Source organism: Barbus barbus (assembly GCF_936440315.1).
Source record: "Barbus barbus genome assembly, chromosome: 1".
Lineage (NCBI taxonomy): Eukaryota > Metazoa > Chordata > Actinopteri > Cypriniformes > Cyprinidae > Barbus > Barbus barbus.
The window spans coordinates 4299903-4324662 of NC_136729.1; the positions used below are offsets into that span (position 1 = coordinate 4299903).

The 24760-nt window shown below is 39.0% G+C and overlaps 1 protein-coding gene across 1 annotated transcript; it reads left to right on the forward strand.

Annotated features, from left to right (window-relative positions):
• The first annotated feature begins 1651 nt into the window (after positions 1 to 1651).
• Positions 1652 to 11001, forward strand: LOC306870660 (uncharacterized protein). The gene is made up of 8 exons (XM_079418056.1): positions 1652 to 1736; positions 6977 to 7012; positions 7179 to 7443; positions 7703 to 7848; positions 9743 to 10022; positions 10122 to 10258; positions 10686 to 10751; positions 10822 to 11001. The coding sequence occupies exons 1-7, from the start codon at positions 1694 to 1696 to the stop codon at positions 10715 to 10717; spliced, it is 939 nt and encodes a 312-aa protein (XP_079274182.1). The 5' UTR covers positions 1652 to 1693; the 3' UTR covers positions 10718 to 10751; positions 10822 to 11001.
• Positions 11002 to 24760: the final 13759 nt, after the last annotated feature.

The following is a 24760-nucleotide window of genomic DNA, read 5'->3' on the forward strand; positions in this document are numbered from 1 at the left end:
CAAAAGAACTGCAACCAACTGTATCGGGGACAAGAAAAACACATTTGTAGGCAACTAAGACTTGTGGAAGATTTTAGGTGAAGTTTTAAAATGAAAATGTAAAAGAAATAATGATGATCTGGTTCCTTTCAAACCCCAAGATGCCAGTGTAGACACAGTCATAGTGCGCTTCCTCACATGTTTGTGCTCTTCTGAATAAACAATTTGTGAACATTTACATTTACATTCATGGTTTTGGAACATGCTTTAAGCAAACGACTAGAGGAAAACTTGCTGTAAATAAGAAAAACAAGTGAGCAGCAGTAGATGTAGATGCATATGGCAAAGAGTGGCAAAGATTTACTGCATTGCTATATGAACATCTGATGTGAATATTCAAATTTTAAAGAGAGCTTCGTGTCAGACCAGATGCAGGACAGTGTTTGCATACCTTCAGGTATCATTGACAGGCAGCCTTCACGCATAAAACAACAAAATGCAAATCTGTCTTGATATTGAGAAGTCTTTAAGATCGGAAAGAAAAGACAAATTTAAAAATGGCAGATGGAAACGACATGGAGTATGCCAGATATAGATTGGGAAAAGTGTCACATAAACTACTTCTGTGGCACTGTTATGATGTTATTTTGGAGCTTGACAGCTTCAGTTCTCTTTCACTTAAAAAAACTAATCTTTGGTGTTTCATTGGAAGAAAGTCATACAGGTTACAATTACATGGAATAACGACAGAGTTTAAGTCAAATTTGATGCTACTGAATTAGAATACAAAATTGAAATCAAACCTTAATGTACCAATCCAGTTTGGTGGATTTTACGGAAGTTCTAAGTGGCCATGCATTATTATAATTTTTCTGTCTTGTTTTCTCGTGATCTCGACATAACGAAAGTTGTTTTGTCGTTATCACGACTTAATTTTCTCTGTGTATTCGGCATGAGAAAATGCTATAGAAGCAGCATCATCGCAGCATCATGGATGATCGTATTCGCTTTTACTTTGATCAGGGACTCACTCAAACTGAATTAGCTCTGTGTCTGTCAGTGATTGACGACTTACACATAAGTGTTCGACACTTGAGAAGGAGGCTGTCGGGTCTGCAACTTTATCGTCGAAGACAATATAGCGACCCTGATTTTCTCACGATAGCTACAATTCCATCGTGAGAAAACGGTTTTTACGTTGAGATCAACAACTTTCGTTATGTCGAGATCACGAGAAAATTAAGTCGTGATAACGAGAAAACAAGACAGAAAAATTATAATAATGCATGGCCGCTTAGAACTTCCGTAGGATTTTGCTATTGTTGTTTAAACCTAATATTCAATGTAAGCAGGTCAACATGAAATTCATTCTTTGACTTGCTTTAGATAAAAGAGTCTGCCAAAGAGATAAATGCTCAATTTCAATATTGACATTTTGATATCATTCATCACTAAACTGAAGTTACAAATTATAATTTTCAGTGAAAATGTGTTCACTTGTTTTGTTGCTAAAAGATGTTTAAGAAAAATACTTATTGTTGTTATTATTATTGTTATGTGTAAAATTTTCCCCCAGCTCAAGACAGAAAGAAAAGTGGGAGGAGAAACAGGATCATGTGACTCTGATGTAACTTGAACTAATATATTTCTCCCAGGAACAACATTCATTCAAACCTCCTCAAACAAAAGCATAAAGAATCACGAATCGCCTGAAATGAACATGAGAGTTTTCTTCAAGAGTCTGTTGTGTTTACTGGGTGAGTAAAACATATCTTAATGACCTACAGTCTGTTTTCAGCTTCATCTTTCAGACAGAAAGTTAAATTATAATTTAATGTGTTTTTATTGGATAATGTTATCTAGACTCCCTTAAACAAAATACTTTTACTTGAGAAGCTAAATTATGTAATGTACATTAATACGTGATTTTAGAAATTATACAGAATTTTACCCAATTGGCAAATATTTTTTTTTTGTTTTTGAACAATTTTTTATTGACAATTATTATTAAAACATACAAAAGGAACATAAAAGAAATTAAAATAACATCAAGCATACTTCAGAGTGTATCATAGATTATACAGATAGCATAAATATAACCATAGAGAACCTTAAAAAGCTATAAAACCGTCAAACCATCCTGAAGTAATACTAGAGGAAAAAAAAAAAAAAAAAATTATAAAACCCACCAAGCCAAAGCCCAAGACCAGCGTATAATAAAAAAGTTGAAACTCCTTCAGTTTAAGACAGCATGTTTTTTAGTTTCTCCAAAATCTGAGCCCAGAAACTGATGGAATCTTCCCTTGCCCCATGGATGCGTGCAGTGGACAACTCCATATATACAACATCCATAAAAGTGAGAACCCAGTGTCTCTTATTGAGCGAGTGTGGAGGTTTCCACCTCGTTGCAACCAACTTCTTGGCCGCTGTTAGCCCTGCTAAAAATACCCGCTTCTGAATTTTATGTGGAATATCAGATAGATCGTTTAAGATCAGAACAGAAGGGGAGGAAGGCACCGAAATATTAAGTAAGGTAGACAGATTCTCACCAACCATGTTCCAGAAGTTAGAGACCCCCGGGCATTCCCAAATCATATGAAAAAATGTACCCAATTCACCCGTATTACAAAACGTACAATATGGATCAGGTTTCAGCTTCATACAATATAGTCTGCGCGGTGTCATGTAAGTCTTGTGGATAAAGTTGAAATGAATTTGTTGATGGTCCGGGTTCCTAGAAGCTTGGGATACCATAGACCAAACATGATCCCACTTAAAGTCCGGGGAGAGGTTCGGAATATCAGTTCGCCAAGAGGCATCCAGTGTCATAGGAGGAGATACTTTATCCAAAAAAAACCGGTATAACTTAGAAACTAAACCTCTCTTTCCTAGGGAACAACATAGTACTCTTAATAAAGGATGATCTTTCAGAGAGGCCGACCAAGGGACCCCATAAGTCTTCATGGCAGCCCTCAACTGTAAATAAAAGAAAAATGTAGAATTCTGTAGGTTGAATTGAGAGCGGAGTTCTTCAAAGCTAAATAGGCCCTTGTTACCCATAATATCACCCAGTGAATGAATCCCCTTATCATACCAATGCCTGCACTGACCGAAATGAATAGGATTCTTCCCAACGAGCAGTTTGTGATTATTAAAAATAGGAGAGTAGGGATTCCAGTTAGAGAGGATGCCACACGCTTTTTCCACCGTTCTCCAAACTGATATAGCGTAAGATATTAGGGGACCAAAGCGTATTTTACATTTATTTGAAGGTATATTGGCAAATAAAACTTCATTCAGTTTGAGCGGAAGCACTAAGTTTCTCTCCAGAGAAAGCCAAGAAATATCCTCTTCAGCATCATACCAGCTCATCAAGGGACGAAGCGCAAAAGCCCAATGATATAACTTAAAATTAGGAAGAGCAAGCCCACCAGAGAGTTTATTTCTCTGTAAAATAGAAATTCTAAGGCGTGGTCGTTTGCCGTTCCATACAAATTTGGTTATTAAGCTCTGCAATCTATCCCAGAAACGACAAGGGGGAGCCAGCGGGAGCATAGAACTCACAAAGTTAATGCGGGGGAGAACATTCATCTTAATAATTGAAATACGTGCTCTAAGAGAATTAGACAGTGAAGACCAATTTTCCAGGTTAGACGAAATTTTTGAAAGAATGTCATTATAGTTGTTCTTACTAATAAATTGCAGGGAATCTCCAATCGTGATGCCTAGATATTTAAACTGTTTAACCATAGGAATGTCTGCGGGTAGCGCCGTGCTCTTCAGCGCGCCGTTCAGAGGGAGAAGAGCTGATTTGTTCCAATTTATTTTATAACCCGAAATCTTACCAAAACGGTCAAACTTATTCAAAATGTTGGGTAAGGATTGAGACGGGTTACCTAGATAGAGAAGAACGTCATCAGCATATAATGAAATATGATGATTAGTTCCCTGTATTGAGATGGGGGCAATATTTTTATCAGTACGGATTGACTGTGCTAATGGCTCCAGCGATAGAGCAAAAAGAAAAGGACTTAGGGGACACCCTTGACGAGAACCCCTGGCTACTACAAACAAAGAAGAACAGGTTTTGCCTGTCAGTACCATGGCTGTGGGATTAGCGTACAAAACTCTAATCATGCGGATAAAATGAGGACCCAGAGCCATTGTCTCGAGAACGGACCACAGATAAGACCACTCCAGACGATCAAAGGCCTTCATAGCGTCTAAGGAGAGAATAGCAGTAGGCGAAGCCAGTGAGGATGAGCCATGAATTATGTGAAGTAACCGTCTAACATTATCAGAAGCTAATCTAGATTTTATAAAACCTGTCTGGTCACTGTTAACTAGCTTAGATAAAAATGGTTGAAGTCTAAGAGCAAGCACTTTAGCGTAAATTTTTAAATCAGCATTAAGAAGGGACAGAGGTCTATAGCTAGAGCAGTCATTAGGGTCTTTATCCTTTTTAAGCAAAAGTGAAATTACCGCAATATTTATATCTCTCGAAAAGGAGCCTCTTTCGACCGCAGTTCGTATCATGTCAAATAACAAGGGGCCTAAACTGTCCCAAAAGGTTACATAGAACTCTGGGGGAATTCCATCCAGCCCAGGGGATTTGCCTATACACATAGCCGAGACCGCCTCCTTGAGCTCATCAACTGTAATAGGGTTATCTAAATTTGCAGAATCAACTTCAGACAGTTTAGGAAGCTGAAGATCTTCTAAAAAGCTATCATAAGCTGTCTGATTGTGCGGTACTTCTGAGCTATATAACTCAGCGTAAAAATCGCGAAAGGTGGCATTAACCTGTGAAGGTTCACTCAGAATACTACCATCTCTTGATTTAATTGAGCTGATATCAGAGAACTGTTCACTGGCCCGCAATCTGAGGGCGAGTAAACGGCTAGGCCTGGCACCATTAAAGTAATAAAATTGTCTAGTTCTATGTATAAGAAACTCCGCTCGTTGTTTTAAAATGGAATTTAACTCTTTCTTTACAACGTCAAATTGAAGCTTGATATCGTCACTATAATTCTGTTGTAAAAGCCCATCCAGCACCATAAGTTTAGATTCTAAGCTGTTTACTCTAGACGAACGGGCTTTATTTAAGTTAGAGGCAAAACACACCGTAAAATTCCTGATGAACCCTTTAATAGAGTCCCACAGGATCCTGGGGTCCTCAACTGAGCCTTTATTTATATCCACAAAGACTGATAATTGGTTCAAAAACTCAGTTTTAAATGTTTCATCACGAAGAAGGGTGGTATTAAAGCGCCATCTAGGGGCTCTAGCCCGCTTAGAGTTTATCGACACAGAAGCAATCACAGCCTTATGATCAGATAATGCCAACGGCAATAGACTAACCATAGCTATATTGTGAAACAAACCCCTAGAAGAGAAAATAAAATCAATACGAGAGAAAGATTTATGCCTAGAAGATAAATGAGTGAAATCTTCGACATCCGGATTTAACATACGCCAAAGATCAACCACACCGGTGTCACCGATCCAGGAGCGTAGAGCTTCAGATGCATACTTTTGTTCTAAATTTTCAGAGTGACCTGACCGATCGACCAGATGGTTAACAACAGCATTAAAATCAGCGCCAATTAAGAATTTAAAGCTGGGAAGCTCCAGCAAAGTTTTGGTAATCTGATCATAAAATTTCTTCTCGAACGAGTTAGGAGCATAAAGTGAAATCAAGGCAACATCTCGGTTTCCAATATTAATTTTCGCAACCGCTATTCTCCCCTTGTCATCCGCCCAGGTGTCCAGCAGCTTAAAGCGAAGATTGCGTTGGCATAAAATCGCTACACCCTTAGATTTGTTTGATGCTGAAGAGCAAGCTATAACACGAAAAAAGCGATTCGACATACGATTGGAATCTCTCTTTAATAAATGTGTCTCCTGCAACAGGGCTATATTAATTTTTTTTTTCCGCAAAAATTCTAGAATAGCAACACGTTTCGCTGGGTTATTCAGGCCCCTTGTATTAAGGCTAAGAACATTCAGATTAACACCATCAGTCATCATAATATAATAAAAAGGTAAAAAATTGGGCAAGCAAAGAAAGGAAAATTATCTCAAAACGAAAAAAGAAACTCAAAGTAAATAAAGGATAAGAAGGAATTAAATACTGGCCAGGCTTGGAAAAACCGGTATTAGAACTATACCGAAATCGAACAAGGAGAAGAATGGGCGTACCCATGACTATAACCCCTGAAAAAGCCAAAGAAAAACTAGGATCTAAAAAAAAGGCGAAAAGAAACAAACCCCAAAAGGTGTAGTGAATATCCTAGCTTAATAAAACAACAGAGCTTCACGGCGAAGAGCAAAAACATAAAAACACTCTCCCAGATAAATATACTGAACACCCAATGACAATAAAACCAAAATGAATAAATCTTCGACCATAAATTTGCACAAAACAACAAAAACAGCCCTCAACATAAGCTAAGGCAGATATGAACGCATGTTACCGTCCTAAAAACTTTTCGGCCTCTTTCGGATCCTTAAAAGATTTCTGCACACCGTTCATCTTAAAGACCAGCACAGCAGGAAAGATCATCTGGAAACGGATGTCCTTTTTAATAAGTTCAGCACAAATCGGGTTGAAAGCTCTCCTTGCGGCACGAACTGTAGGTGAAATGTCTGGAGCGATTCGGATAGACTGGTCCTCGAAAGAAAGTTGACCCCTGCGTCTGGCCGTAGACAGGATTGTAGTGACATCCCTGGAGCGATGAATCTTAACGATAACAGGGCGCGGCCGCCCTGCCACCGGAGCACCAAATCCTCGGTGAGCACGATCGATAGCGATTGTAGGAACCGATAGATCAAGCAACTTAGGGATGAAAGATTCAAAGAATTGAATAGGATCGGATCCTTCAACTATTGGCAAATATTTTTAAAGAATAAATCCAACAAAATATGCTTATACTCATAAGAACAATCCTTTTAAGTTACTAAATAATGAGCATCATTCTGTGTTTCTTATTTCAAGGCTTTTTCTCAGTTCAGACGAAGGCAGCAAGAGAAGGTGAGATTTTGTGACTTCAACACTATTACATCTTTTGTTTGTGAGTTTGTGCTGGTGTGAAACATTTTCAGACACGTCATGAAAACAAATGAACTTAAAAGCCAAGCAGGGCTATAATATAAATAATTGTGATTCTAAATAAGGTTTTCTCTTGAACGTATTTAAGTGAACATAGCAGCATGGGGAACAGCCGATCAGTCAACAACATATGAAAACCGGTATGCTCAAAACGCTCTGGATGGAAAAAACGCCACCAGTAGTCGTACTGCAGATGAACAGAGTGACCCGTGGTGGAAGCTGGATCTGATGAAGACGTACAGCGTGATCAGAGTGACCATCACTAACAGATTCCTGGACTGCTGTGACAAATGGATAAACGGGGCAGAGATTCGGATTGGAAAACATTCTTCAGATTTTCTCAGCAACCCAGTGTGAGTCTCTCTGATATATTCTTATACAGATTGTGGCCAGTTGTTCAGTATCTTCATACATATGTGTGTGTGTGTGTGTGTGTGTGTGTGTTTCATATACTGGCTATACATATACATAAACATATACATTGTGTTGTAAAAGAAAGAGTTAATCATATTAAATGCATTCAGGGATAAGAGAAGAAAATACAAGTGAAGAGTCATACTAATAATGAGCAACACAATCACAGGAGTGACTCTCTCTTTCGTCTTCCTCCAGATGTGCTGTAGTTTCTTCTATTCCAGCAGGAGCTACCTACAGCTACTCGTGTCATGGGATGGAGGGACATTATGTTACTGTCAATATTCTTGGAACTTCAAAGATTCTTAGTTTCTGTGAAGTAGGAGTCTATGTGATTTTTCCAGGTAATGCATACCTTCTTAACAACTTGGTCTAAACTCTTTCCATGCAAATTTGACTTAAAAAAAAAAACTAATGTCAATAAAGAGTTTTTTTATATATATATATATATATATAGTTCTGTGCCTAGTTCTAGTCAAGATCAGGTCCAAATACTTTAGGTATAGACGTTGCTCTCATATTATTATGAATAGGAGAAAGTAAAATGCAGCCAATCGCCAACTAGTAAATTCATCGCATCACTGCAGCTACCGTTATTCCTGAGACATAACTGTACATTCGCATTGGCTGGACCAGCCTGAAATAAAAGCTTTTATAAGGCTATTTGAACAGAAGACTAGGGATGGATTAACGCACGTTCCAGGGCACTAGACCAGAGGGGGGCCAGCCGAAATACCGGTCCTCCTGGATCGCCGTTTTATCCATACGGGGCAGAGGCTTCATGCCCATTCAAATCGGATATTTGAGCCAAGTGGTTTTGAATGCAGTTTCCAAAAGACAAAAATATATATGTATTTGATACAATTGCACCGGTGTGATTAAAACGTCTAGTGCAGCACATCATCTATGGAAGCATATGTGTAGCTAAATTCAATTTGCAATGCAGTGTCAATGCATTTAAGAAAAATAAAGGACATTTAAATCACCATTTTGCTACCCTTTTGCTGCACCTTTGGCTCGGAATTGATTTTAAAACTCTCATTGAATTTTGCTACAATTATCCCATGGTCTCATGATGAAAATGCAATCCCAAGTGTCCTACCCCTAAGTCTAAATGCATTTAGGAAAAACAGCATTTAAATGATCATTTTGCTACATGTTAAACATATCTAATCAATTTGGGTAATACATTTTCATTTTAATTTTGCAATTTATAAAGCTTTAAAATATGTTTTTTAATTTGCATATTAAAACTGGTGTAGAAAATGGCAAATTTAAATGATATAATTGAATTTTCATTTTCATTTTGCACTAAATGTTGCACATATGGAATGGGAAAATGTAAATTTAAATACAGAAATACATTGCCATTTTGCATATTACATTGCAAATTGAATTTAGCTACACATATGCTTCCATAATCATCAGCTGCTAAATTAAAATCTGCGTTGTGGCGCTGAGCCAGAGACAGACGCATGCTTACAGCACTGCGCATTATAACCAATCACACACAATTCTGTTGAACTTATGAATGCAATGACCAATCAGAGGCGTTCAGATGAGTCATCGCTGAAACACCGGTGTTCTGACTGAATTCTGCTCTCTGGTGAATTCTCTCATTAGAAATGTCAAAGTGCAGATGTGCATGTGATGTAAGTGAGACATTAATTTCACAGCGTAAACAGCTTCAGTGATTTATAATGAGAGTTTTTGAGAGTGCTTCAACTCTGGCTAGATGGAAGTCGATGATAATATTCTTTGATAATGTAAATGTTCTTTGCTCTCTTTCTGTAAAATTAAATTGTTATTATTAGTAACTTACAATGTTTTTATTAAATTCATGTTAAATACAGTAAGTCAGTCATATTAAAATATTTTATGACATGACACCCATATCTGGTACTTAATTAAATTACACTAGATTACACTAACAGTAGACATTAGGCTATACTTTGCCTATTAAAGATCAACTAACATGATCTATAAATGTGCAAAATGCATTTACTTACACATATTTGAGAATTGAGTTATCTCATGATATAGTTAACACTTTTGGAAATATTTTGAATTAATATATACAAGCATGACAAGACCCCCCCCCCCCCCCCCCCCCTTCCTTGTCAAGACTCAACCAGTTCAGAACTGATATATATGCATTCCTAAGAAAACCTCCTCAAACACATTAAAAGTGTATAAAATAAGCTGACTAAAGCCATTTCTTGACACTATATCTTGCAGATAATTTGGCAGCAGAAAGAACCGCCACACAGTCATCAACCTATTACAACTGGGTTGCTCAACAGGCCATTGATTTCAATCCAGGTTTCATAGAAACATCATCAGCGTGTTCCTCAACCGATATTCAGACTAACCCGTGGTGGAGGCTGGATCTGAGTTCTGTGTACAGAGTTAATAGAGTCATCATCACAAACAGACTAGACTGCTGTCCAGAGCAAATAAACGGAGCAGAGATTCGCATCGGAAACTCTCTTGAGAACAACGGCAACAACAATCCCATGTGAGACCCTCTTTCTGTGGCTTAATATCCATAAAAATCCCTGAAAACACATATGAAGAAAGTCTAGAAGTCTAAATAATGGTTTATCTGTCTCTTTAGATGTGCTGTGGTTTCTAGCATTCCAGCTGGTGTTTCCTTCACCTACACATGTAATATGGAGGGTCAATATGTGAATCTGTTCATTCCTGGAGGTTCAAAGTATCTTACTCTGTGTGAGGTGGAGGTCTATGGAGAAGGTGTGATCAACAAGCAGATTTAGTGTTTTAGGAAACTAATAACTGCTTCACAATAGTTTAAATTTAGCTATTTATGGTTTTTCAAAATGTGAAACTTCAACAGTTTCATACCCTCAGCCTAAGTTACTGCATAAAATGCATTTGTGTTTAAGACTAAACCATGTCCATCCTTACAGCAAGTGAACCTGTATTTAATGCCATCTAGGTGGGTTTTTTAAACTTGGGATAGTTTTGTTCATGATTTTTGAGGATCACTACAATCCTCTCACTGCATCTGTTTAATCGTAAGTGACAGATGCATTTGCAACAAATTGCTGTAAATACTGTGGTCACAATGCATTTTATGTGTTTTTATTATTTGCATTTAGTGCTTTATTTTCCTTTATGTTCATGCTCATGTGCATATTTAAATCCTTTTTCCCCCCAGAGGACACTTGTGAAGATGAAACTGAGGTCTAGTTCGAATCTGTCTGAACCTCAGCTCCTGTCACAGGTGAGAGAGGGGAACACACAGACATCTCAAATCACATCGATAGCAGTTTTAAGAGATCTGATCATTTCAGGTTCAGTCTGTTCTTGGGGAACGAGGGATTTCTGACGTGAAGAAATAGATGATGATGATGATGATGATGGGGGAACCTAAACTCTCTTCAAATAAGCTTTGATGTTCTTTATTTACTGTACATGCTGGAATTCCCCCCATTCCTCAATGTTGATTACAATAAAGTTGAATGTGATCACTGAACCTGCTGATTCCTGATTGCTGCTTGTTGTTATTGCTGCTGTTTGTATTGTATAAAGTGCAGGTACTTGACAATGAGGCAGTGTCATTTAAGTGAAATATTTATAAAGTGCCAGAGGATTGCTAAGTGCTGAAATTTGTATCTATTAATTCACACATAATCTTTGGAATTATAATAATTCTAACCACTAGATATCAGCAGCAGCATCTTTACTGATGATGTGGAAAACAAGCAAGTTTAACAAGTTTTATTATTAATGATCAAATATTATGGTACACTGTAAAATATGATATGATCAGTCAATATGTTTTATCCATTAGTTTAACTCATAATTTAACAATTTCGCTAAAAGAGTTTAAATGTCCTGTACAGCTAATTTGATTATACCAAAGACTATAGGATACATAAAAACAAAATACCTGTTAAGTGTACTGATATTTCCTTCAGCCCAAAGCAAATGGGTAAAACCTCACACAAAAAAAAATCAGAACATACTGACTTTTTCATTGTTTGGTTTGGACAGATAAAAAAAATTCCACAAAAATAGAAATACTTAGGGGTAGTTTCTTCTTTTGGCTCTCTGCGAAGGTGGACGCTTTTTCTCTCCTCTCCTCCCCTTATCTTCCCTGCTTGCTCTCTCGTCTTGTCTATTGTCTAACACCTGAGAGACTCTTTCTGCACTGCTCTCCAAACCGAAAAATCATGGATTTGATCAACTGGTCTCTCAACGCAATTGACACCATATTCTCTACAAGAGCCCTGGGCTCGGGGGAGCCCAATTGTCTGGGCGGGACGTTCGCTACTGGCTACACGATGGACGCATGGGAGAGATGGCGGGTCGTGTGTCTGGCGGCTCTTTCCGTGGAGGACATTGAAGACATCTACCTATTCGGAACCATGATAACGGGTTTTCTGCTGATTGGATTAGGCTTTTCCCTGGGTTATCAGAGAATTCAGAAGACGGGAACAGCTGTCCAAAGCCTCACAAGGCTGCCCGTCATGATTGAAGCAGTGGGCAGAGCGGTCAGCATTGAGACTGAAACCATCAACCGCAGTATGGATTCTATCACGGAGAAGCTCACGGCTGTGCTGAGAAAAATTGATGAACTTGGAGACCAGAATGGACAAAGAGAGCTGTGAAATTGGTATGCAGCCGCTCGCACCAAGACCAAACAATATTTTCATCTTTCGGCTTCCCAAAACAATAGAACTGCCTCGGACAAGGTCCTTCTAGAAACAACTCCCCCGGAAGGGCACTGCAGTGAGACGCTCTTGCTTCCTGACCCCTCCCACAGACACCTGGTGACTGTCGACTCCGTCTGGGTCCTGATCAAGGCCGTTCCATGGCAATACAATTGCTGTGTGCTATCATAATCTGCGGACTGAGACAACTTGTTTTGAATACCAGCGGGGCGGATTTCCAGGCCTACAAATACACAAACTCACATCACACACATACCCATATATACAGACATTCCATTCACCCCCCCACCCCCGATTCCTCACCTTCGCCACTTTGTTCCGCCAGTCCGACAGGCGGGTCTGCGATCGGCGCTGATAATAGCTGCTGGACCGGATGGCTGTTTGTAGGAGCTGGATTACCCCTCTCACCTGTTGCAAGTCGTGTGTCTATGTTGTTTTGATTATGTGTTTTGATTAGCTTTTGTTGCTGGGGTGTTTTTTCTGTTCTCACACTGTACTCCCATAGGAGCATAGTCTGGGGGTTATTTTTTTTCTCCCCTCCTTCCTCATGTTTAAGCTGTATTTCTTCCTCAAATTCCCTGTCTTCCTGTCCTGTCCACCCCCTTGTCATATTGTATTGTATGTATGTTTGTGTATGTATGGACAGGTTGATGGCTAATTTCGCTGGTACTTGTGACTAGTGACAATAAAGGGCTACTTCTACTAGTGTCTTAGATCTTTCCTGAGCCTAATTCCAAAAACGTTTCCTCTCTCCTTGAAACTTTTTATTCTCTTCAAAACAGTGGTGGTCAGTAGCGAAGTAAAGCTACTTAAATGGTAAGTAAGTATCTGTACTTTACTGGAGTAGTTTTATTTTGAGTAACTTTTACTTTTACTTCACCACATTCCAAAGCATATCGTTACTAATATATAATATTATATATATATTTACATTATTATATTATTACATAATATATCACATGATTCATGAACAAACTGATTCTTTTCAATGAACGTGTTAAATCGGTTCGCAAATCGCAACAAACGATTAATTCACGAATTGGAATGGTCCGTTTAGAGCAAGTCTCCAGTGAACTGAACTCACGAGTAAGAAAGAACCGGGAGATCTTGTGAGCGTGCGAGCACGCACGCGCAACTGATGCTGCGAAAAGTAAATTACTAATGTCGAATTTTAGGATTAATTATTGTAACTGAAAATCATATTTATGTGAAAACTGTCAGTTGTTTGTGAACTAAATCTGCTGTTTAAGCCCACTGAAAAGCTTGAATGCAGACAGATCAGTGTCTCTATGTTTTAGGTAAAAAAACGAAATATTAAAATAACACAGATTAAGAAAATAAATCATGCACATTCGTCTGCATGACGTCTGTTTTTATATTGTTTATCACCAGTATGCATTTTTATATTGTTTGGATCAACTAGCCGAGTAGACAGAAAGGTTTATTCATAACCATACTGAAAATAAGTCAATATTGTTAGCTGATGCTAACTGTCTAGCTAACAAGCTTGAGGAAATTTTTAGATATAAAATCCAAATATTTTTATTCAACCACCTAGATAGATTACATCTGAGGGAAAAAGAAAGGATTTGATGTTCAGAACATGGTAACTAATTATCAAAGTGGGAAGTGATTCCCTCTGGGGACATTTGGCCTGGGGTGTTTTTACACCCCAGACAAGGTTTGTGAAGAAAAAAAAATCATAATGAAAATATAATTATATTTTCCTAATCCCAGGTATTTCGAGCATCTGTGTGAGGTGGAGGTCTATGGAGAAGGTGTGATCAAACAAGCAGATTTAGTGTTTTGGGAAACTATTAACGGATCCACAAAAGTTGCAATTTGGCTATTTATGGTTTTTCAAGGTGTAACTTCAACAGTTGCATGCTCTCAGCTTTCAATAATTTACTGCATAAAACACATTTGCAGGTGAACTATTTGACTATTGCAGGTGAACCTGTATTTAATGTCATCTAGGTAATTGCTCATTTCAGCTTTAATCTGTTCTGGCAGAACGAGGGATTTCTGAAATGAAGAAAGATGATGATGATGATGATGATGATGATGATGGGAAAACCTAAACTCTTCAGATCAGCTTTGATGTTCTTCATTTACATGCGGGAATTTTCTCTGTGTTAGTTTAAGAAAAATGTCAATTCTTAAAACTTTATAAACTGTAATGTGCAGCTTCCGGTCGCTCAAGCAGAGTAGTTTTATGATGGATGCATACTTTTTCGGATACAGAAACAGGGGTACCATTCACTGCAATTATACAGATTGGAACAGACAGGACAATGTGGAATATAACTCTGAATGTGTTTGTCTGAAAGAGGAATGTCAGGCACGCCTAGGATGCCCTGAGGGTGAGGAAATCTTTTTACTGACGCAATGAAAAACAAGCAAGTTTAACAACATTTGTGTTATTAATGATAAAATATTACATGGTACACTGTAAAATATATGATCAGTCAACATTCACCAGATGTTGTGACAAGTTCGTTTTGTAACGAATCACACAACAACGAATCAAGTTTAAGAGCCAATCAGCAGAGAGACAAAAACTGACGCCAAAGAATCATAAGTGGAAATCGGTGAATAAAAGAGGAAGCGAGTGCTGCTACCAATAGAGCCACGAGGCACACTAAGATGGTGCCAAGGAAAGTTGTATTGTGAGAGACGTTGTTTTCTTTTGTGCACAATTTAGCTTTCGGTTTCTCAAAATTATATGCGTAGGTGCTGAACGACGTTGTTATTTATGCCTTATTAAATCATACTAAAAAAGATAATTATCATCCACCCTTCTAGGGATTTTGTGATTATATCGATGAAAACCTTAGTCTAAATGATCGTGATCGTTGATGAACTACTTTTTCAGAAAGAAAAATGAAGCGTTGGAAACTCGAGGGAGAATCTACAGAAACCCACACCGGAATGCACTCCACCGACAGCCCAGCAAAAAAATAAAAGTAATAAAAAACTGTCTCAGGAGTGGAAACACCTGAGACAGTTTTAAACAGAACCCTTCCAGCTGCAATCAACAATGGAAAATGTCTGTTGAGAATACTGTGAAAGAATTAAAGAACAAGTGACTGGCATAAATGGCAGATTGGATACGGCGGAGGAAAAATTATCAATGATAAATATGGAAAATAAGACGTTGTGAAACAGGGTGAATGAACTTGAGTCCTAACAAAGACACTGGAATTTTAAAATATCTGGAATTCCGGAATATGACGACGAGAATGTCAAGATGACTGTAATTGATCTTCTATCATGCATTTTGTGGATACTCTGCAAAACTGTCGTTTGCTCCTCCCGCCACAATATACATACAGCCTTAGATAAATTTTGATTTGAGTTCAAATTTAAAAATATTCTCAGAACTATACATAAATGTATAAACCTCACAAATGTATTGTATGGAATAATCAATATATTCTGTATCAAAAACAGGTCAATGGAAAATAATATTTCAAAATGTATAGACACTGGTGGGACTCTGATTAGTTATTAAAAATCAAAGAGTTTTTGAGGGCATATCGCCTAAGCTTCTACAGCTTATTAAATCATGCCTACAGTACTCTAATTTAAAGGAAGAAATTCCCCGTTCTTTGCTAGATGGCATTGTGCAATTTAAAAAAATGCAATAATATACATATCAGAAGAATATTACTCTCAATGAGGAGTATTGCCCCTAAAGCATTAATAGAAACATATTTATCATTCCTTATCTTTGTGTAACATATGGTCTGTTCATAATAATTTTGTAATAAGATCAAATACATTCATACTGAAATCCTTCACAATTTTTACCCCTGTATTTTTTTTTTTATGGATAAGTTTAAGTTTATGGATATTCATCAAGAAAGCTGTTTTTTTGTGGATCTGAAAATTAATCAGTGCTTTATTTGTTCTTTAGATGTCCCTTCGCAGTATCATTTTGGACTGAGATTTTACATCCTTTAATAACCTCATTGATATTATGAAAGAAGATTGTCCTGTTTTTGTTCGTTAATGCTGGCTCTGTTCTTTTAAATAATGCTGTTAAAATTGTGTGCTTGCTTGGAAAAGGTCATATTCACAAGTCTAAAGTTATACCTTAACAGTCTGTTTTCTATTTTCAAAAGTTACATTACAAAATGTTATAAAAACAAAACAGTTGAATCGGATGCACGCAAGGATTAATAACCTCCCCCTAAAAAAAGGAATTACTTGCCGCACTATCGGTATCTGGTGCAGACTGCAGAGCGTGTTCTGTTCGTCGAGCAGACTGTGAAGCTTGTGGGAATGATAGACTCTCATGTGACATGAGTAAATCAATTCAAATTATCAGCTGACGAAAACATGTCACATCTCATAAAATGTCCCATGTATTAAATATTCCTGACCTGTAAATTTGCACACCAATGACCAGCGTGAAAAATAATTAATATCTCAATCACTGCTTTCCTGATACAGAGTTCAGCTGCCTGATATTGAGTTTAATAAGGCTTAGATGTTCTAAACTATTAACCAGTAGTGTCACCACACTTCAGTTACTATTGTCTGTATAAGAACATATTCTGCTGTCGTATTGTCAATCAATACTTGAATGTTTTTCTTACTCTGAAGGTGACAAATACTTTTTCTAAGAAAATAATCATGAAACACAGGACGTGATGGTAAACTGTCCATTGTGCCAATGGATGATATGCACAAGAGATTTGCCTTGATGTTGAGAGTGGCGTGAGAGCTGTATCTCAGACGTGAGAAAGCTGCAAATTTCGGGACACATCATCAGTAGTGTACCTTTGAATCAGGGTGTGTTTCGGCCTTTCAAAACTAGACACCCTCATCAAAGGTGGCCAGCTACAGGGTGATCAAACCTGAGCTTGTGTCCCATGCCCAATTATGAGAATTGCCTGGTTGTTTAAATGGCGCAGCCCACGGTGCTATGCAGAGCAGGGGGTGTCCTCTTCCCCAAGTCAAGCCTAGAGCTGACTGCATACCTTGTTCACCCTCCTCCTGGAGGGTTGTGACCTGGGTTCTCAAGTGGGGTATGGGGTGGGGGGGGGGGGATTAGTGAGCGGGTCATGTTGATGCTCTTTGAGCCCGACAAGGGTCCTTCCGCTTAATCCACACTCTTAAAAATAAAGGTGCTTCAAAAGGTTCTTCAAGCAATGCCATAGAAGAACCATTTTTGGTTCCACAAAGAACCATTCAGTCAAAGGTTCTTTAAAGAATCATCTCTTTCTTATCTTTTTATACTCTGAAGAACCTTATTCGCCTCAAATCAGAATCAGAATCAGAATCAGAATCAGAATGAGCTTTATTGGCCAAGTATGTTTACACATACAAGGAATTTGTTGTAGTGACAGAAGCTCCACAGTGCAACAGAAAGACAGTAACAGGACAGGACACAGGTAATAAAAACAAAATAACAAGAAATAGCCAATAACCAATATACAAAGCAGCAAAAAAAACAATATATAATATAGACAACTATGTATGTACAGGTCAGGTATGTGCAAATTAGAAATTAGAAAAATAAAAATAAAATAAGTGAGTGTGGTGAATGGATAGTGTATTATAGTTGTGTGTTCCATGTTTATTGTTGAGTGTTCATGAGATGTATTGACTGAGGGAAGAAACTGTTTCTGTGTCTGGTCGTTCTGGTGCTCAGAGCTCTGTAGCGTCGACCAGACGGTAACAGTTCAAAGAGGTTGTGTGCTGGATGTGAGGGGTCCAGAGTGATTTTGCCAGCCCTTTTGCTCACTCTGGATGAGTACAGTTCTTGGAGAGTGGGGAGGGTTGTACCAATGATTCGCTCAGCAGTCCGGACTACCCTCCGTAGTCTTCTGAGATCAGATTTGGTAGCTGAGCTGAACCAGACAGTTATTGAGGTGCAGAGGATGGATTCGATGATGGCGGAGTAGAACTGTTTCAGTAAGTCCTGTGGCAGGTTGAACTTCCTCAGCTGGCGAAGAAAGTACAACCTCTGCTGGGCCTTTTTCACAATGGAGTCAGTGTGAATGTCCCACTTCAGGTCCTGAGAGATGGTGGTGCCCAGGAATCTGAATGACTCCACTGCAGTCACAGTGCTGTTCATGATGGTGAGTGGGGGGAGAGCAGGGGGGTTTCTCCTGAAGTCCACAATCATCTCCACAGTTTTGAGCGTGTTAAGCTCCAGGTTGTTGAGACTGCACCAGACAGCCAGCTCCTTAACCTCCTGTCTGTAAGCAGACTCGTCACCATCCTGGATGAGGCCGATCAGTGTGGCGTCGTCTGCAAACTTCAGGAGCTTGACAGAGGGGTCTTTAGATGTGCAGTCGATGGTGTAGAGGGAGAAGAGCAGTGGGGAGAGAACGCAGCCCTGAGGAGCTCCAGTGCTGATGGTTCGAGTGCTGGATGTGAATTTACCAAGCTTTACTAACTGCTGTCTGTCTGTCAGGAAGCTGTTGATCCACTGGCAGACGGAGGTGGGGACGGAGAGCTGAGTTAGTTTATTTTGAAGGGTTTCCGTGATGATGGTGTTAAAAGCGGAGCTGAAGTCCACAAACAGGATCCTCACATAAGTCCCTGGTCTGTCCAGATGCTGCAGGATGAAGTGCAGTCCCATGTTGACTGCATCATCCACAGACCTGTTTGCTCTGTAGGCACAGCTCCAGTGATCTATTGAAGATCTGTGTGAAGATGGGGGCCAGCTGATCAGCACAGGTTTTTAGGCAGGCTGGTGACACACCATCTGGACCAGGTGCTTTCCTTCTTTTGTTTTTCCTGAAGACCTGGCACACATCCTCTTCGCTGATTTGAATCGTAGATGTGGGGGAGAGAGGGGTTGCTGGAGGTGTTAATGGTTGTGTGAAGAGGTGTTCTGGGTGGGTGTGGGGTGATCGTTCAAAACGACAAAAGAACTCGTTTAAGTCGTCTGCCAGGTGTTGATTCTCCAGAGTGCTGGGGGATGGTGTCTTGTAGCTGGTGATATCCTTCATTCCTATCCACACTGAAGCAAGATCACTGGAAGAGAATTTGTTCCTGAGCTTGTCAGAATAATTCCTCTTTGCCACTCTGATCTCCTTTTCCAGTGTGTATTTGGCCTGTTTGTACAAGACTTTATCCCCCTTTCTGTGAGCATCTTCTTTGGCCTGACGGAGCTGTCTGAGTTTGGCAGTGAACCATGGTTTGTCATTGTTGTAGAATAGATGAGTCCTGGTAGGAATGCACATGTCCTCACAGAAACTGATATAAGATGTTACAGTCTTTGTGAGCTCGTCCAGATCATTTGCAGCAGCTTCAAAAACGGTCCAATCAGTGAGGTCGAAACAGGCTTGTAGATCCTGCTCTGTTTCGTTAGTCCAGCTTTTAACAGATCTTAATACAGGCTTTGCAGACTTACGTTTCTACCTGTAGGAGGGAATAAGATGAACCAAACAGTGATCAGAGAGTCCTAAAGCTGCTCGTGGGACAGAGTGATATGCGTCCTTTATTGTTATGTAACAGTGATCCAATATATTACTGTCTCTGGTGGGACATGTGATGTGCTGTCTGTATTTTGGCAGTTCACGGGAGAGATTTGCTTTATTAAAGTCCCCGAGAATGATTAAAACAGAGTCCGGATGTTGTTGCTCACTCTCTGTGATCAGATCAGCGAGTTTCTGTAAAGCTGAGCTCACGTGCGCTTGCGGTGGAATGTAGACACTCACGAGAATGAACGAGCAGAACTCCCACGGCGAATAGAACGCCTTGCAGTTAATGAAGAGCGTTTCTAGATCAGAGCAGCACATCCTCTTTAACACAGTTACATCTGTACACCACCTCTCATTGATGTAAAAGCACGTCGTGCCGCCACGTGATTTCCCCCGTTGATTCCGTGTCCCGATCTGCTCTGATCAGCTGATAATTAGGCAGATGAATCGCGCTGTCCGGTATGTCGCCATTCAGTCAGGTTTCCATGAAACACAAAGCAGCAGAGTTAGAAAAATCCTTGTTTGTCCGGGAGATTCAAGAGTCAAGATTCAAGAGTTTTATTTGTCACATACACAATTATACAGAGTATAACCAGCAGTGAAATGTAGGATGTAGAGCAGAAGGAGTTCGTCCGTTTTGTTGGGTAGAGAGCAGAGATTCGCCAGATGGATGCTAGGCAACGCCATTCGAAATCCGTACTGTCGAAGTTTCACGAGCGCTCTGGCTCTCTTCCCCCGTCTGCGCGTCCTCCTGAAGCGTTTGACCAGAGCTACGGCTCCGCCAACTACAATGTCCAGCAAAACGTCCGAAAAATCAAAAACCGGTAGAAGATTTTGTGGTGTGTTCTGCCGAATGTTCAGCAGATCATCCCTGGTAAAACTGATCTTATTTGAAAAACAAAAAACAGGAAAAACAAACAAAAACAATACGAACACTGAAGAGCAACGCACAATAGCTGCCATCACCGGCGCCATGTTGGATGTTAATGTACCTTTTATGAAACAGAAAGGTGTTAAAGGTTCTTTATGCAACCATTTAGACAAAAAAGGTGTTCTATGGCATCATGAATTGATGCAATATTTACGTGTTCATAAACTTCTGTCTAATAATCAATCAGGATTTCGTAAAAAGCATAGCACTATTATAGCTGTTTTGAAAGTCTTAAATGATTTACTGGGGTCTCTAGATGAAACACTCCTCTGTGCATGTGTATTCATTGATCTAACTAAAGCTTTTGACACAGTGGACCATGAAATTATGTTAAATAGACTGAGATGTGTTGGTTTATGAGATAATGCAGTACTTACCCCTTTTCCACCAAGGCAGTTCCAGTGCTGGTTCGGAGCCAGAGCCTAGTTTCAAACCGGTTCTTTGTTTTTCAACATCCAAAGCACCAACTCCGAACCAGGAAAAGCGGTTCGTAAGTAGCACCACAACATCGCTGGGCTAGAAGAAAGAACCGCTTGCGTCAGGGACTGGGGGCGGGGTTACCGTGACCAACAAGACGAACAGAAACTTGGACCGCTATATTTGAAATAGCAGCTAAACGCTAACACGTTTGATTCGCCGTGTTTAGATGCCGATGTAGGTTCGCAAAGCCATGAACATCAATAGTAACGCAACGTCCCCCATTGCTGATAGTTTGTTTAGGCTTGTCCGGGATAGATCGGCACTGCGCGGACTGTTCGGTGCAGGCATATCGGGGTGCTACGGGAGCGACTGGAAAGCAGACGGCTCTTTATGCTATTGGATCGCTCTCGCGGTGCTTTAGTGTGTTGTGTGCCGATCGATCGATCTGCGTGGCGCTGATGCTTTGTACAGATGCCTGTTGTGCCGCGGTAGTGATCCGAAACATGAAACGAATTCAGTGACGTAAGAACTGGCTCTGTATCGGCTCTCTAGCTTGTGGAAAAGCAACCGGTTCTTAAAGGGCTCGCCAGTCAAACCAACTAAGAACCGGCTATAGCACTGGCTCTGAACTAGCACCTGGAACTGCTTTGGTGGAAAAGGGGTATTTGTGGTTTAAGGCTTATTTAAAAGGAAAAACTCAATGTGTGCAGGTTGAAGGCTGCAAATCAGAATTATTGGATATGGTTAAGGGAGTTCCTCAAGGTTCTGTATTGGGGCCTTTATTATTTACTATCTACATAAATTGTATTGATGTTAACATTGACAAAACAAGTTTCCATTTTTACGACACTTATTTATTGTTCTGCACCTACAAAACAAGAAGCTTTGAGTGATTTGATATTTCATTCAAGCAAGATTTTATACTCTAAAGTTGGTTTTAAATGTTGAGAAAACAAAATTCATGTTGTTATCAAATTCTAGATCTACGTCAGACTGTTCCATTGCCCTCTGGACATTGCAAGGAAATTTGATTACTTTAGTAAAAGTCAGAGTATAAATATCTGGGCATTATAATTAATAACACATGAAATTTTGGCTCACATATTAATTATTTTAAACAAAAATTAAGGAAAAAGTTAGGGTTTTACTTTAGAAATAAGGCTTGTTTTTCATTTTATGCAAAGAAGAAACTTGTGTCTGCGACATTCTTACCAATTCTTGATTATGGGGATATAGTGTACCAACATGCACCATCTTATCTTCTTTCCTCTTTAGATGCTGTGTATCATGGTGCCTTACGGTTTATCACTGATTGTAAACATTTAACACATCATTGTACATTATACAGTAGAGTTGCTTGGTCCTCTCTTGCTGTTTGAAGAAAAATGCATTGGTACCTAATGATATATAAGGCAGTTTTTGTCACAGTATGGCCCGTCTTCCCCGTCACTCATCACTGTCACCTGTATCTCCAATCATCACCCGCACCTGCACCTCATCAATCTCCCATCACCTCACTCATAAAAGCACTTCCCTCAGCTCACTTGATCGTCCGATCTTGACGTAACAGGATTACTTCATGGACCATCTCTGCTGCTTGACAAAGCTGAGTATAACTACCTGCGATTACCTTCTTGTCCCTACTTACCTTCTGTCTTATCCATTCCAGTCATCCTCCTCGTCTGTTCCGGTGGCTTGATCGGCTCTCCGCATCTCTCTGCCGCTCGGCCGCGGCCAATCCCAAGGATCCGTAACATCAGAAAGACTGATTACTTTTGACATTCTGTTCTCCTTATTCCTCACGAAGTGACACTCACCACATCCGGAGACTCCTCACGATTGCAATTCACTGTATCACCCTGTAAATAAACACCAAGTTACTTCACTTACCATCTGTGTCAGACCCGATCCATTACAGTTTTGGGTTTATTACCACAGTATCTCTGTTGTTTGAATCAACAAAAAACAGTTGGTAATTATTCACTTCGTTCACAAATGTATTATAATCTCAATGGTACCCTAAGGCTTTTAAATATGCTGCCCCTTCGGACTGGAATTTTCTTCAAATGAAATTAAGGTTAAATCAGCTGGTGCCTATTAGATATTTTTAAATAGTTTTAAGTAGTTTGGAGAAAGACTTGGAGATTTAAATACTGCAAGTTAATTAGCCTATAACACTTTCATTGTAGAAAAAGAGAGCAAAGAACGTTTACATTATCAAAGAAAATTTTCACTTCAGTCCAGTGAGTTAAAGCACTCTCAAAAACTGCCATAATAATCTCTAAAGCTGTTTACACTGTGAAATTAATATCTTTCTTACATTTGTACATCTTCACTTTGTTGTTTCTGATGAGTGAATTAACGTTAGCCAGAGAATTCAGTCAGCCAGTGCGCTCAGTGACAAAACAGCACAGACAAGGACAGGAAAAACTGTGCATTTCACCCAATATTGTTTGCTGTGATATGACTCCAAATTTAGGGGGGGCAAAGGGGGAGCCAAGCTTGTTGACAGGGGGCACACAACTCAAGAAGAGTCTGACACTGAGGAAATGTGTGATTTTTTTTTTTCTTTACCATCATCATTGTGTCCCCTGCTTCTGCCTTCTCTGGCTTCAACTTCTTGGCTGAGAGAAGAATACAAATATGAGTACAATATTTTAAAGAACTAGAAACATGCTAGGACTCAGAAAGGACTCCGAGAGTCTTCCCTTTGCTGTAAATAACTTTGTCTTGCATCTTGAACATAATAATTATCTTTAGTCAAGCATCATTTTCAACTCTGGAGGAAAAAAAAAAAAAAAGAGCATGCATGCAAAATGAATGTGAGGGTCTTTCTAACCACTTTCTATGGTTTTAAATCAAAGTTTTTTTTTATTTTAAAGATTTAAGATCTTATAAAGACATGTTTGCTTTAAGCTTCAGTGTTTAAAATATATATCTAGAGTTTCACAGATAATAGAATCAAGAGAATATATGAAACATGTGTGTCATCCATCAAATTGAACTCTTTAATGTGTACATTACAACATAAGGAATAAAAAGTGACACTCAACTAACAGTATTATGATTCTGGAAGAGGAGAACTGTTTTTTTTTTTTTTGTTTGTTTGTTTTTTAATTCATTGATTTCTTTGAGTTCATGTTTTATTGTCACATATACACTGAAAAATATTAACAGTCTTTATTTTGAAACCATTTTCACCCAGAAACTGCTAGTAAAATTCACAACTACCAAGAAACCGCAAGTGAACCACAGAATTAAACAAAAGTTTTAAGTAGAAAGACTGAAATAGTACTTTCCTGTCAAATTTACTCCAATAAGCTTTGTTTTATTGACACTTTCACAACTTTACAGTGTTGTTCTTACATAATTGTAGGCCTATACCAAGAACTCATTTTTATTTTTGTTATTTTATTGCATCTTTAGCTCCCTCTACAGGACAGGTGTTCACCTGCACGTGTCAACTTGCTTTCCAGTTTACCTTTATTGTAACATTCAAGAATCAACTAACAATGCAAAAAAAATAAAAAGCATTCAAAATGGACAGTCAGCATAATATTTAAGGATGATTAAGATTTGAATTATAGTTATTAAGATTTAAATTATAGTTATTATACAAAATTCTAATAATAATGCTTAATAATCCAGAAGTGCACCTACAGCTCCATCTACCGGTGCCGACTGATTTTCTGAGAGCAACTAAAATTACACAACAAACGCTATTATGAGACGATCAGTTCATGGATCTCTTGCAGGACGC

Excerpts from the sequence above, each read along its gene's own strand:
- LOC306870660 (XM_079418056.1), top strand. The coding sequence starts at position 1,694 with ATGAACATGAGAGTTTTCTTCAAGAGTCTGTTGTGTTTACTGG. Across the intron at positions 1,737-6,976 it reads GAGTCTGTTGTGTTTACTGG|GCTTTTTCTCAGTTCAGACG; the intron begins GTGAGTAAAACA and ends TCTTATTTCAAG. Across the intron at positions 10,023-10,121 it reads AACGGCAACAACAATCCCAT|ATGTGCTGTGGTTTCTAGCA; the intron begins GTGAGACCCTCT and ends CTGTCTCTTTAG.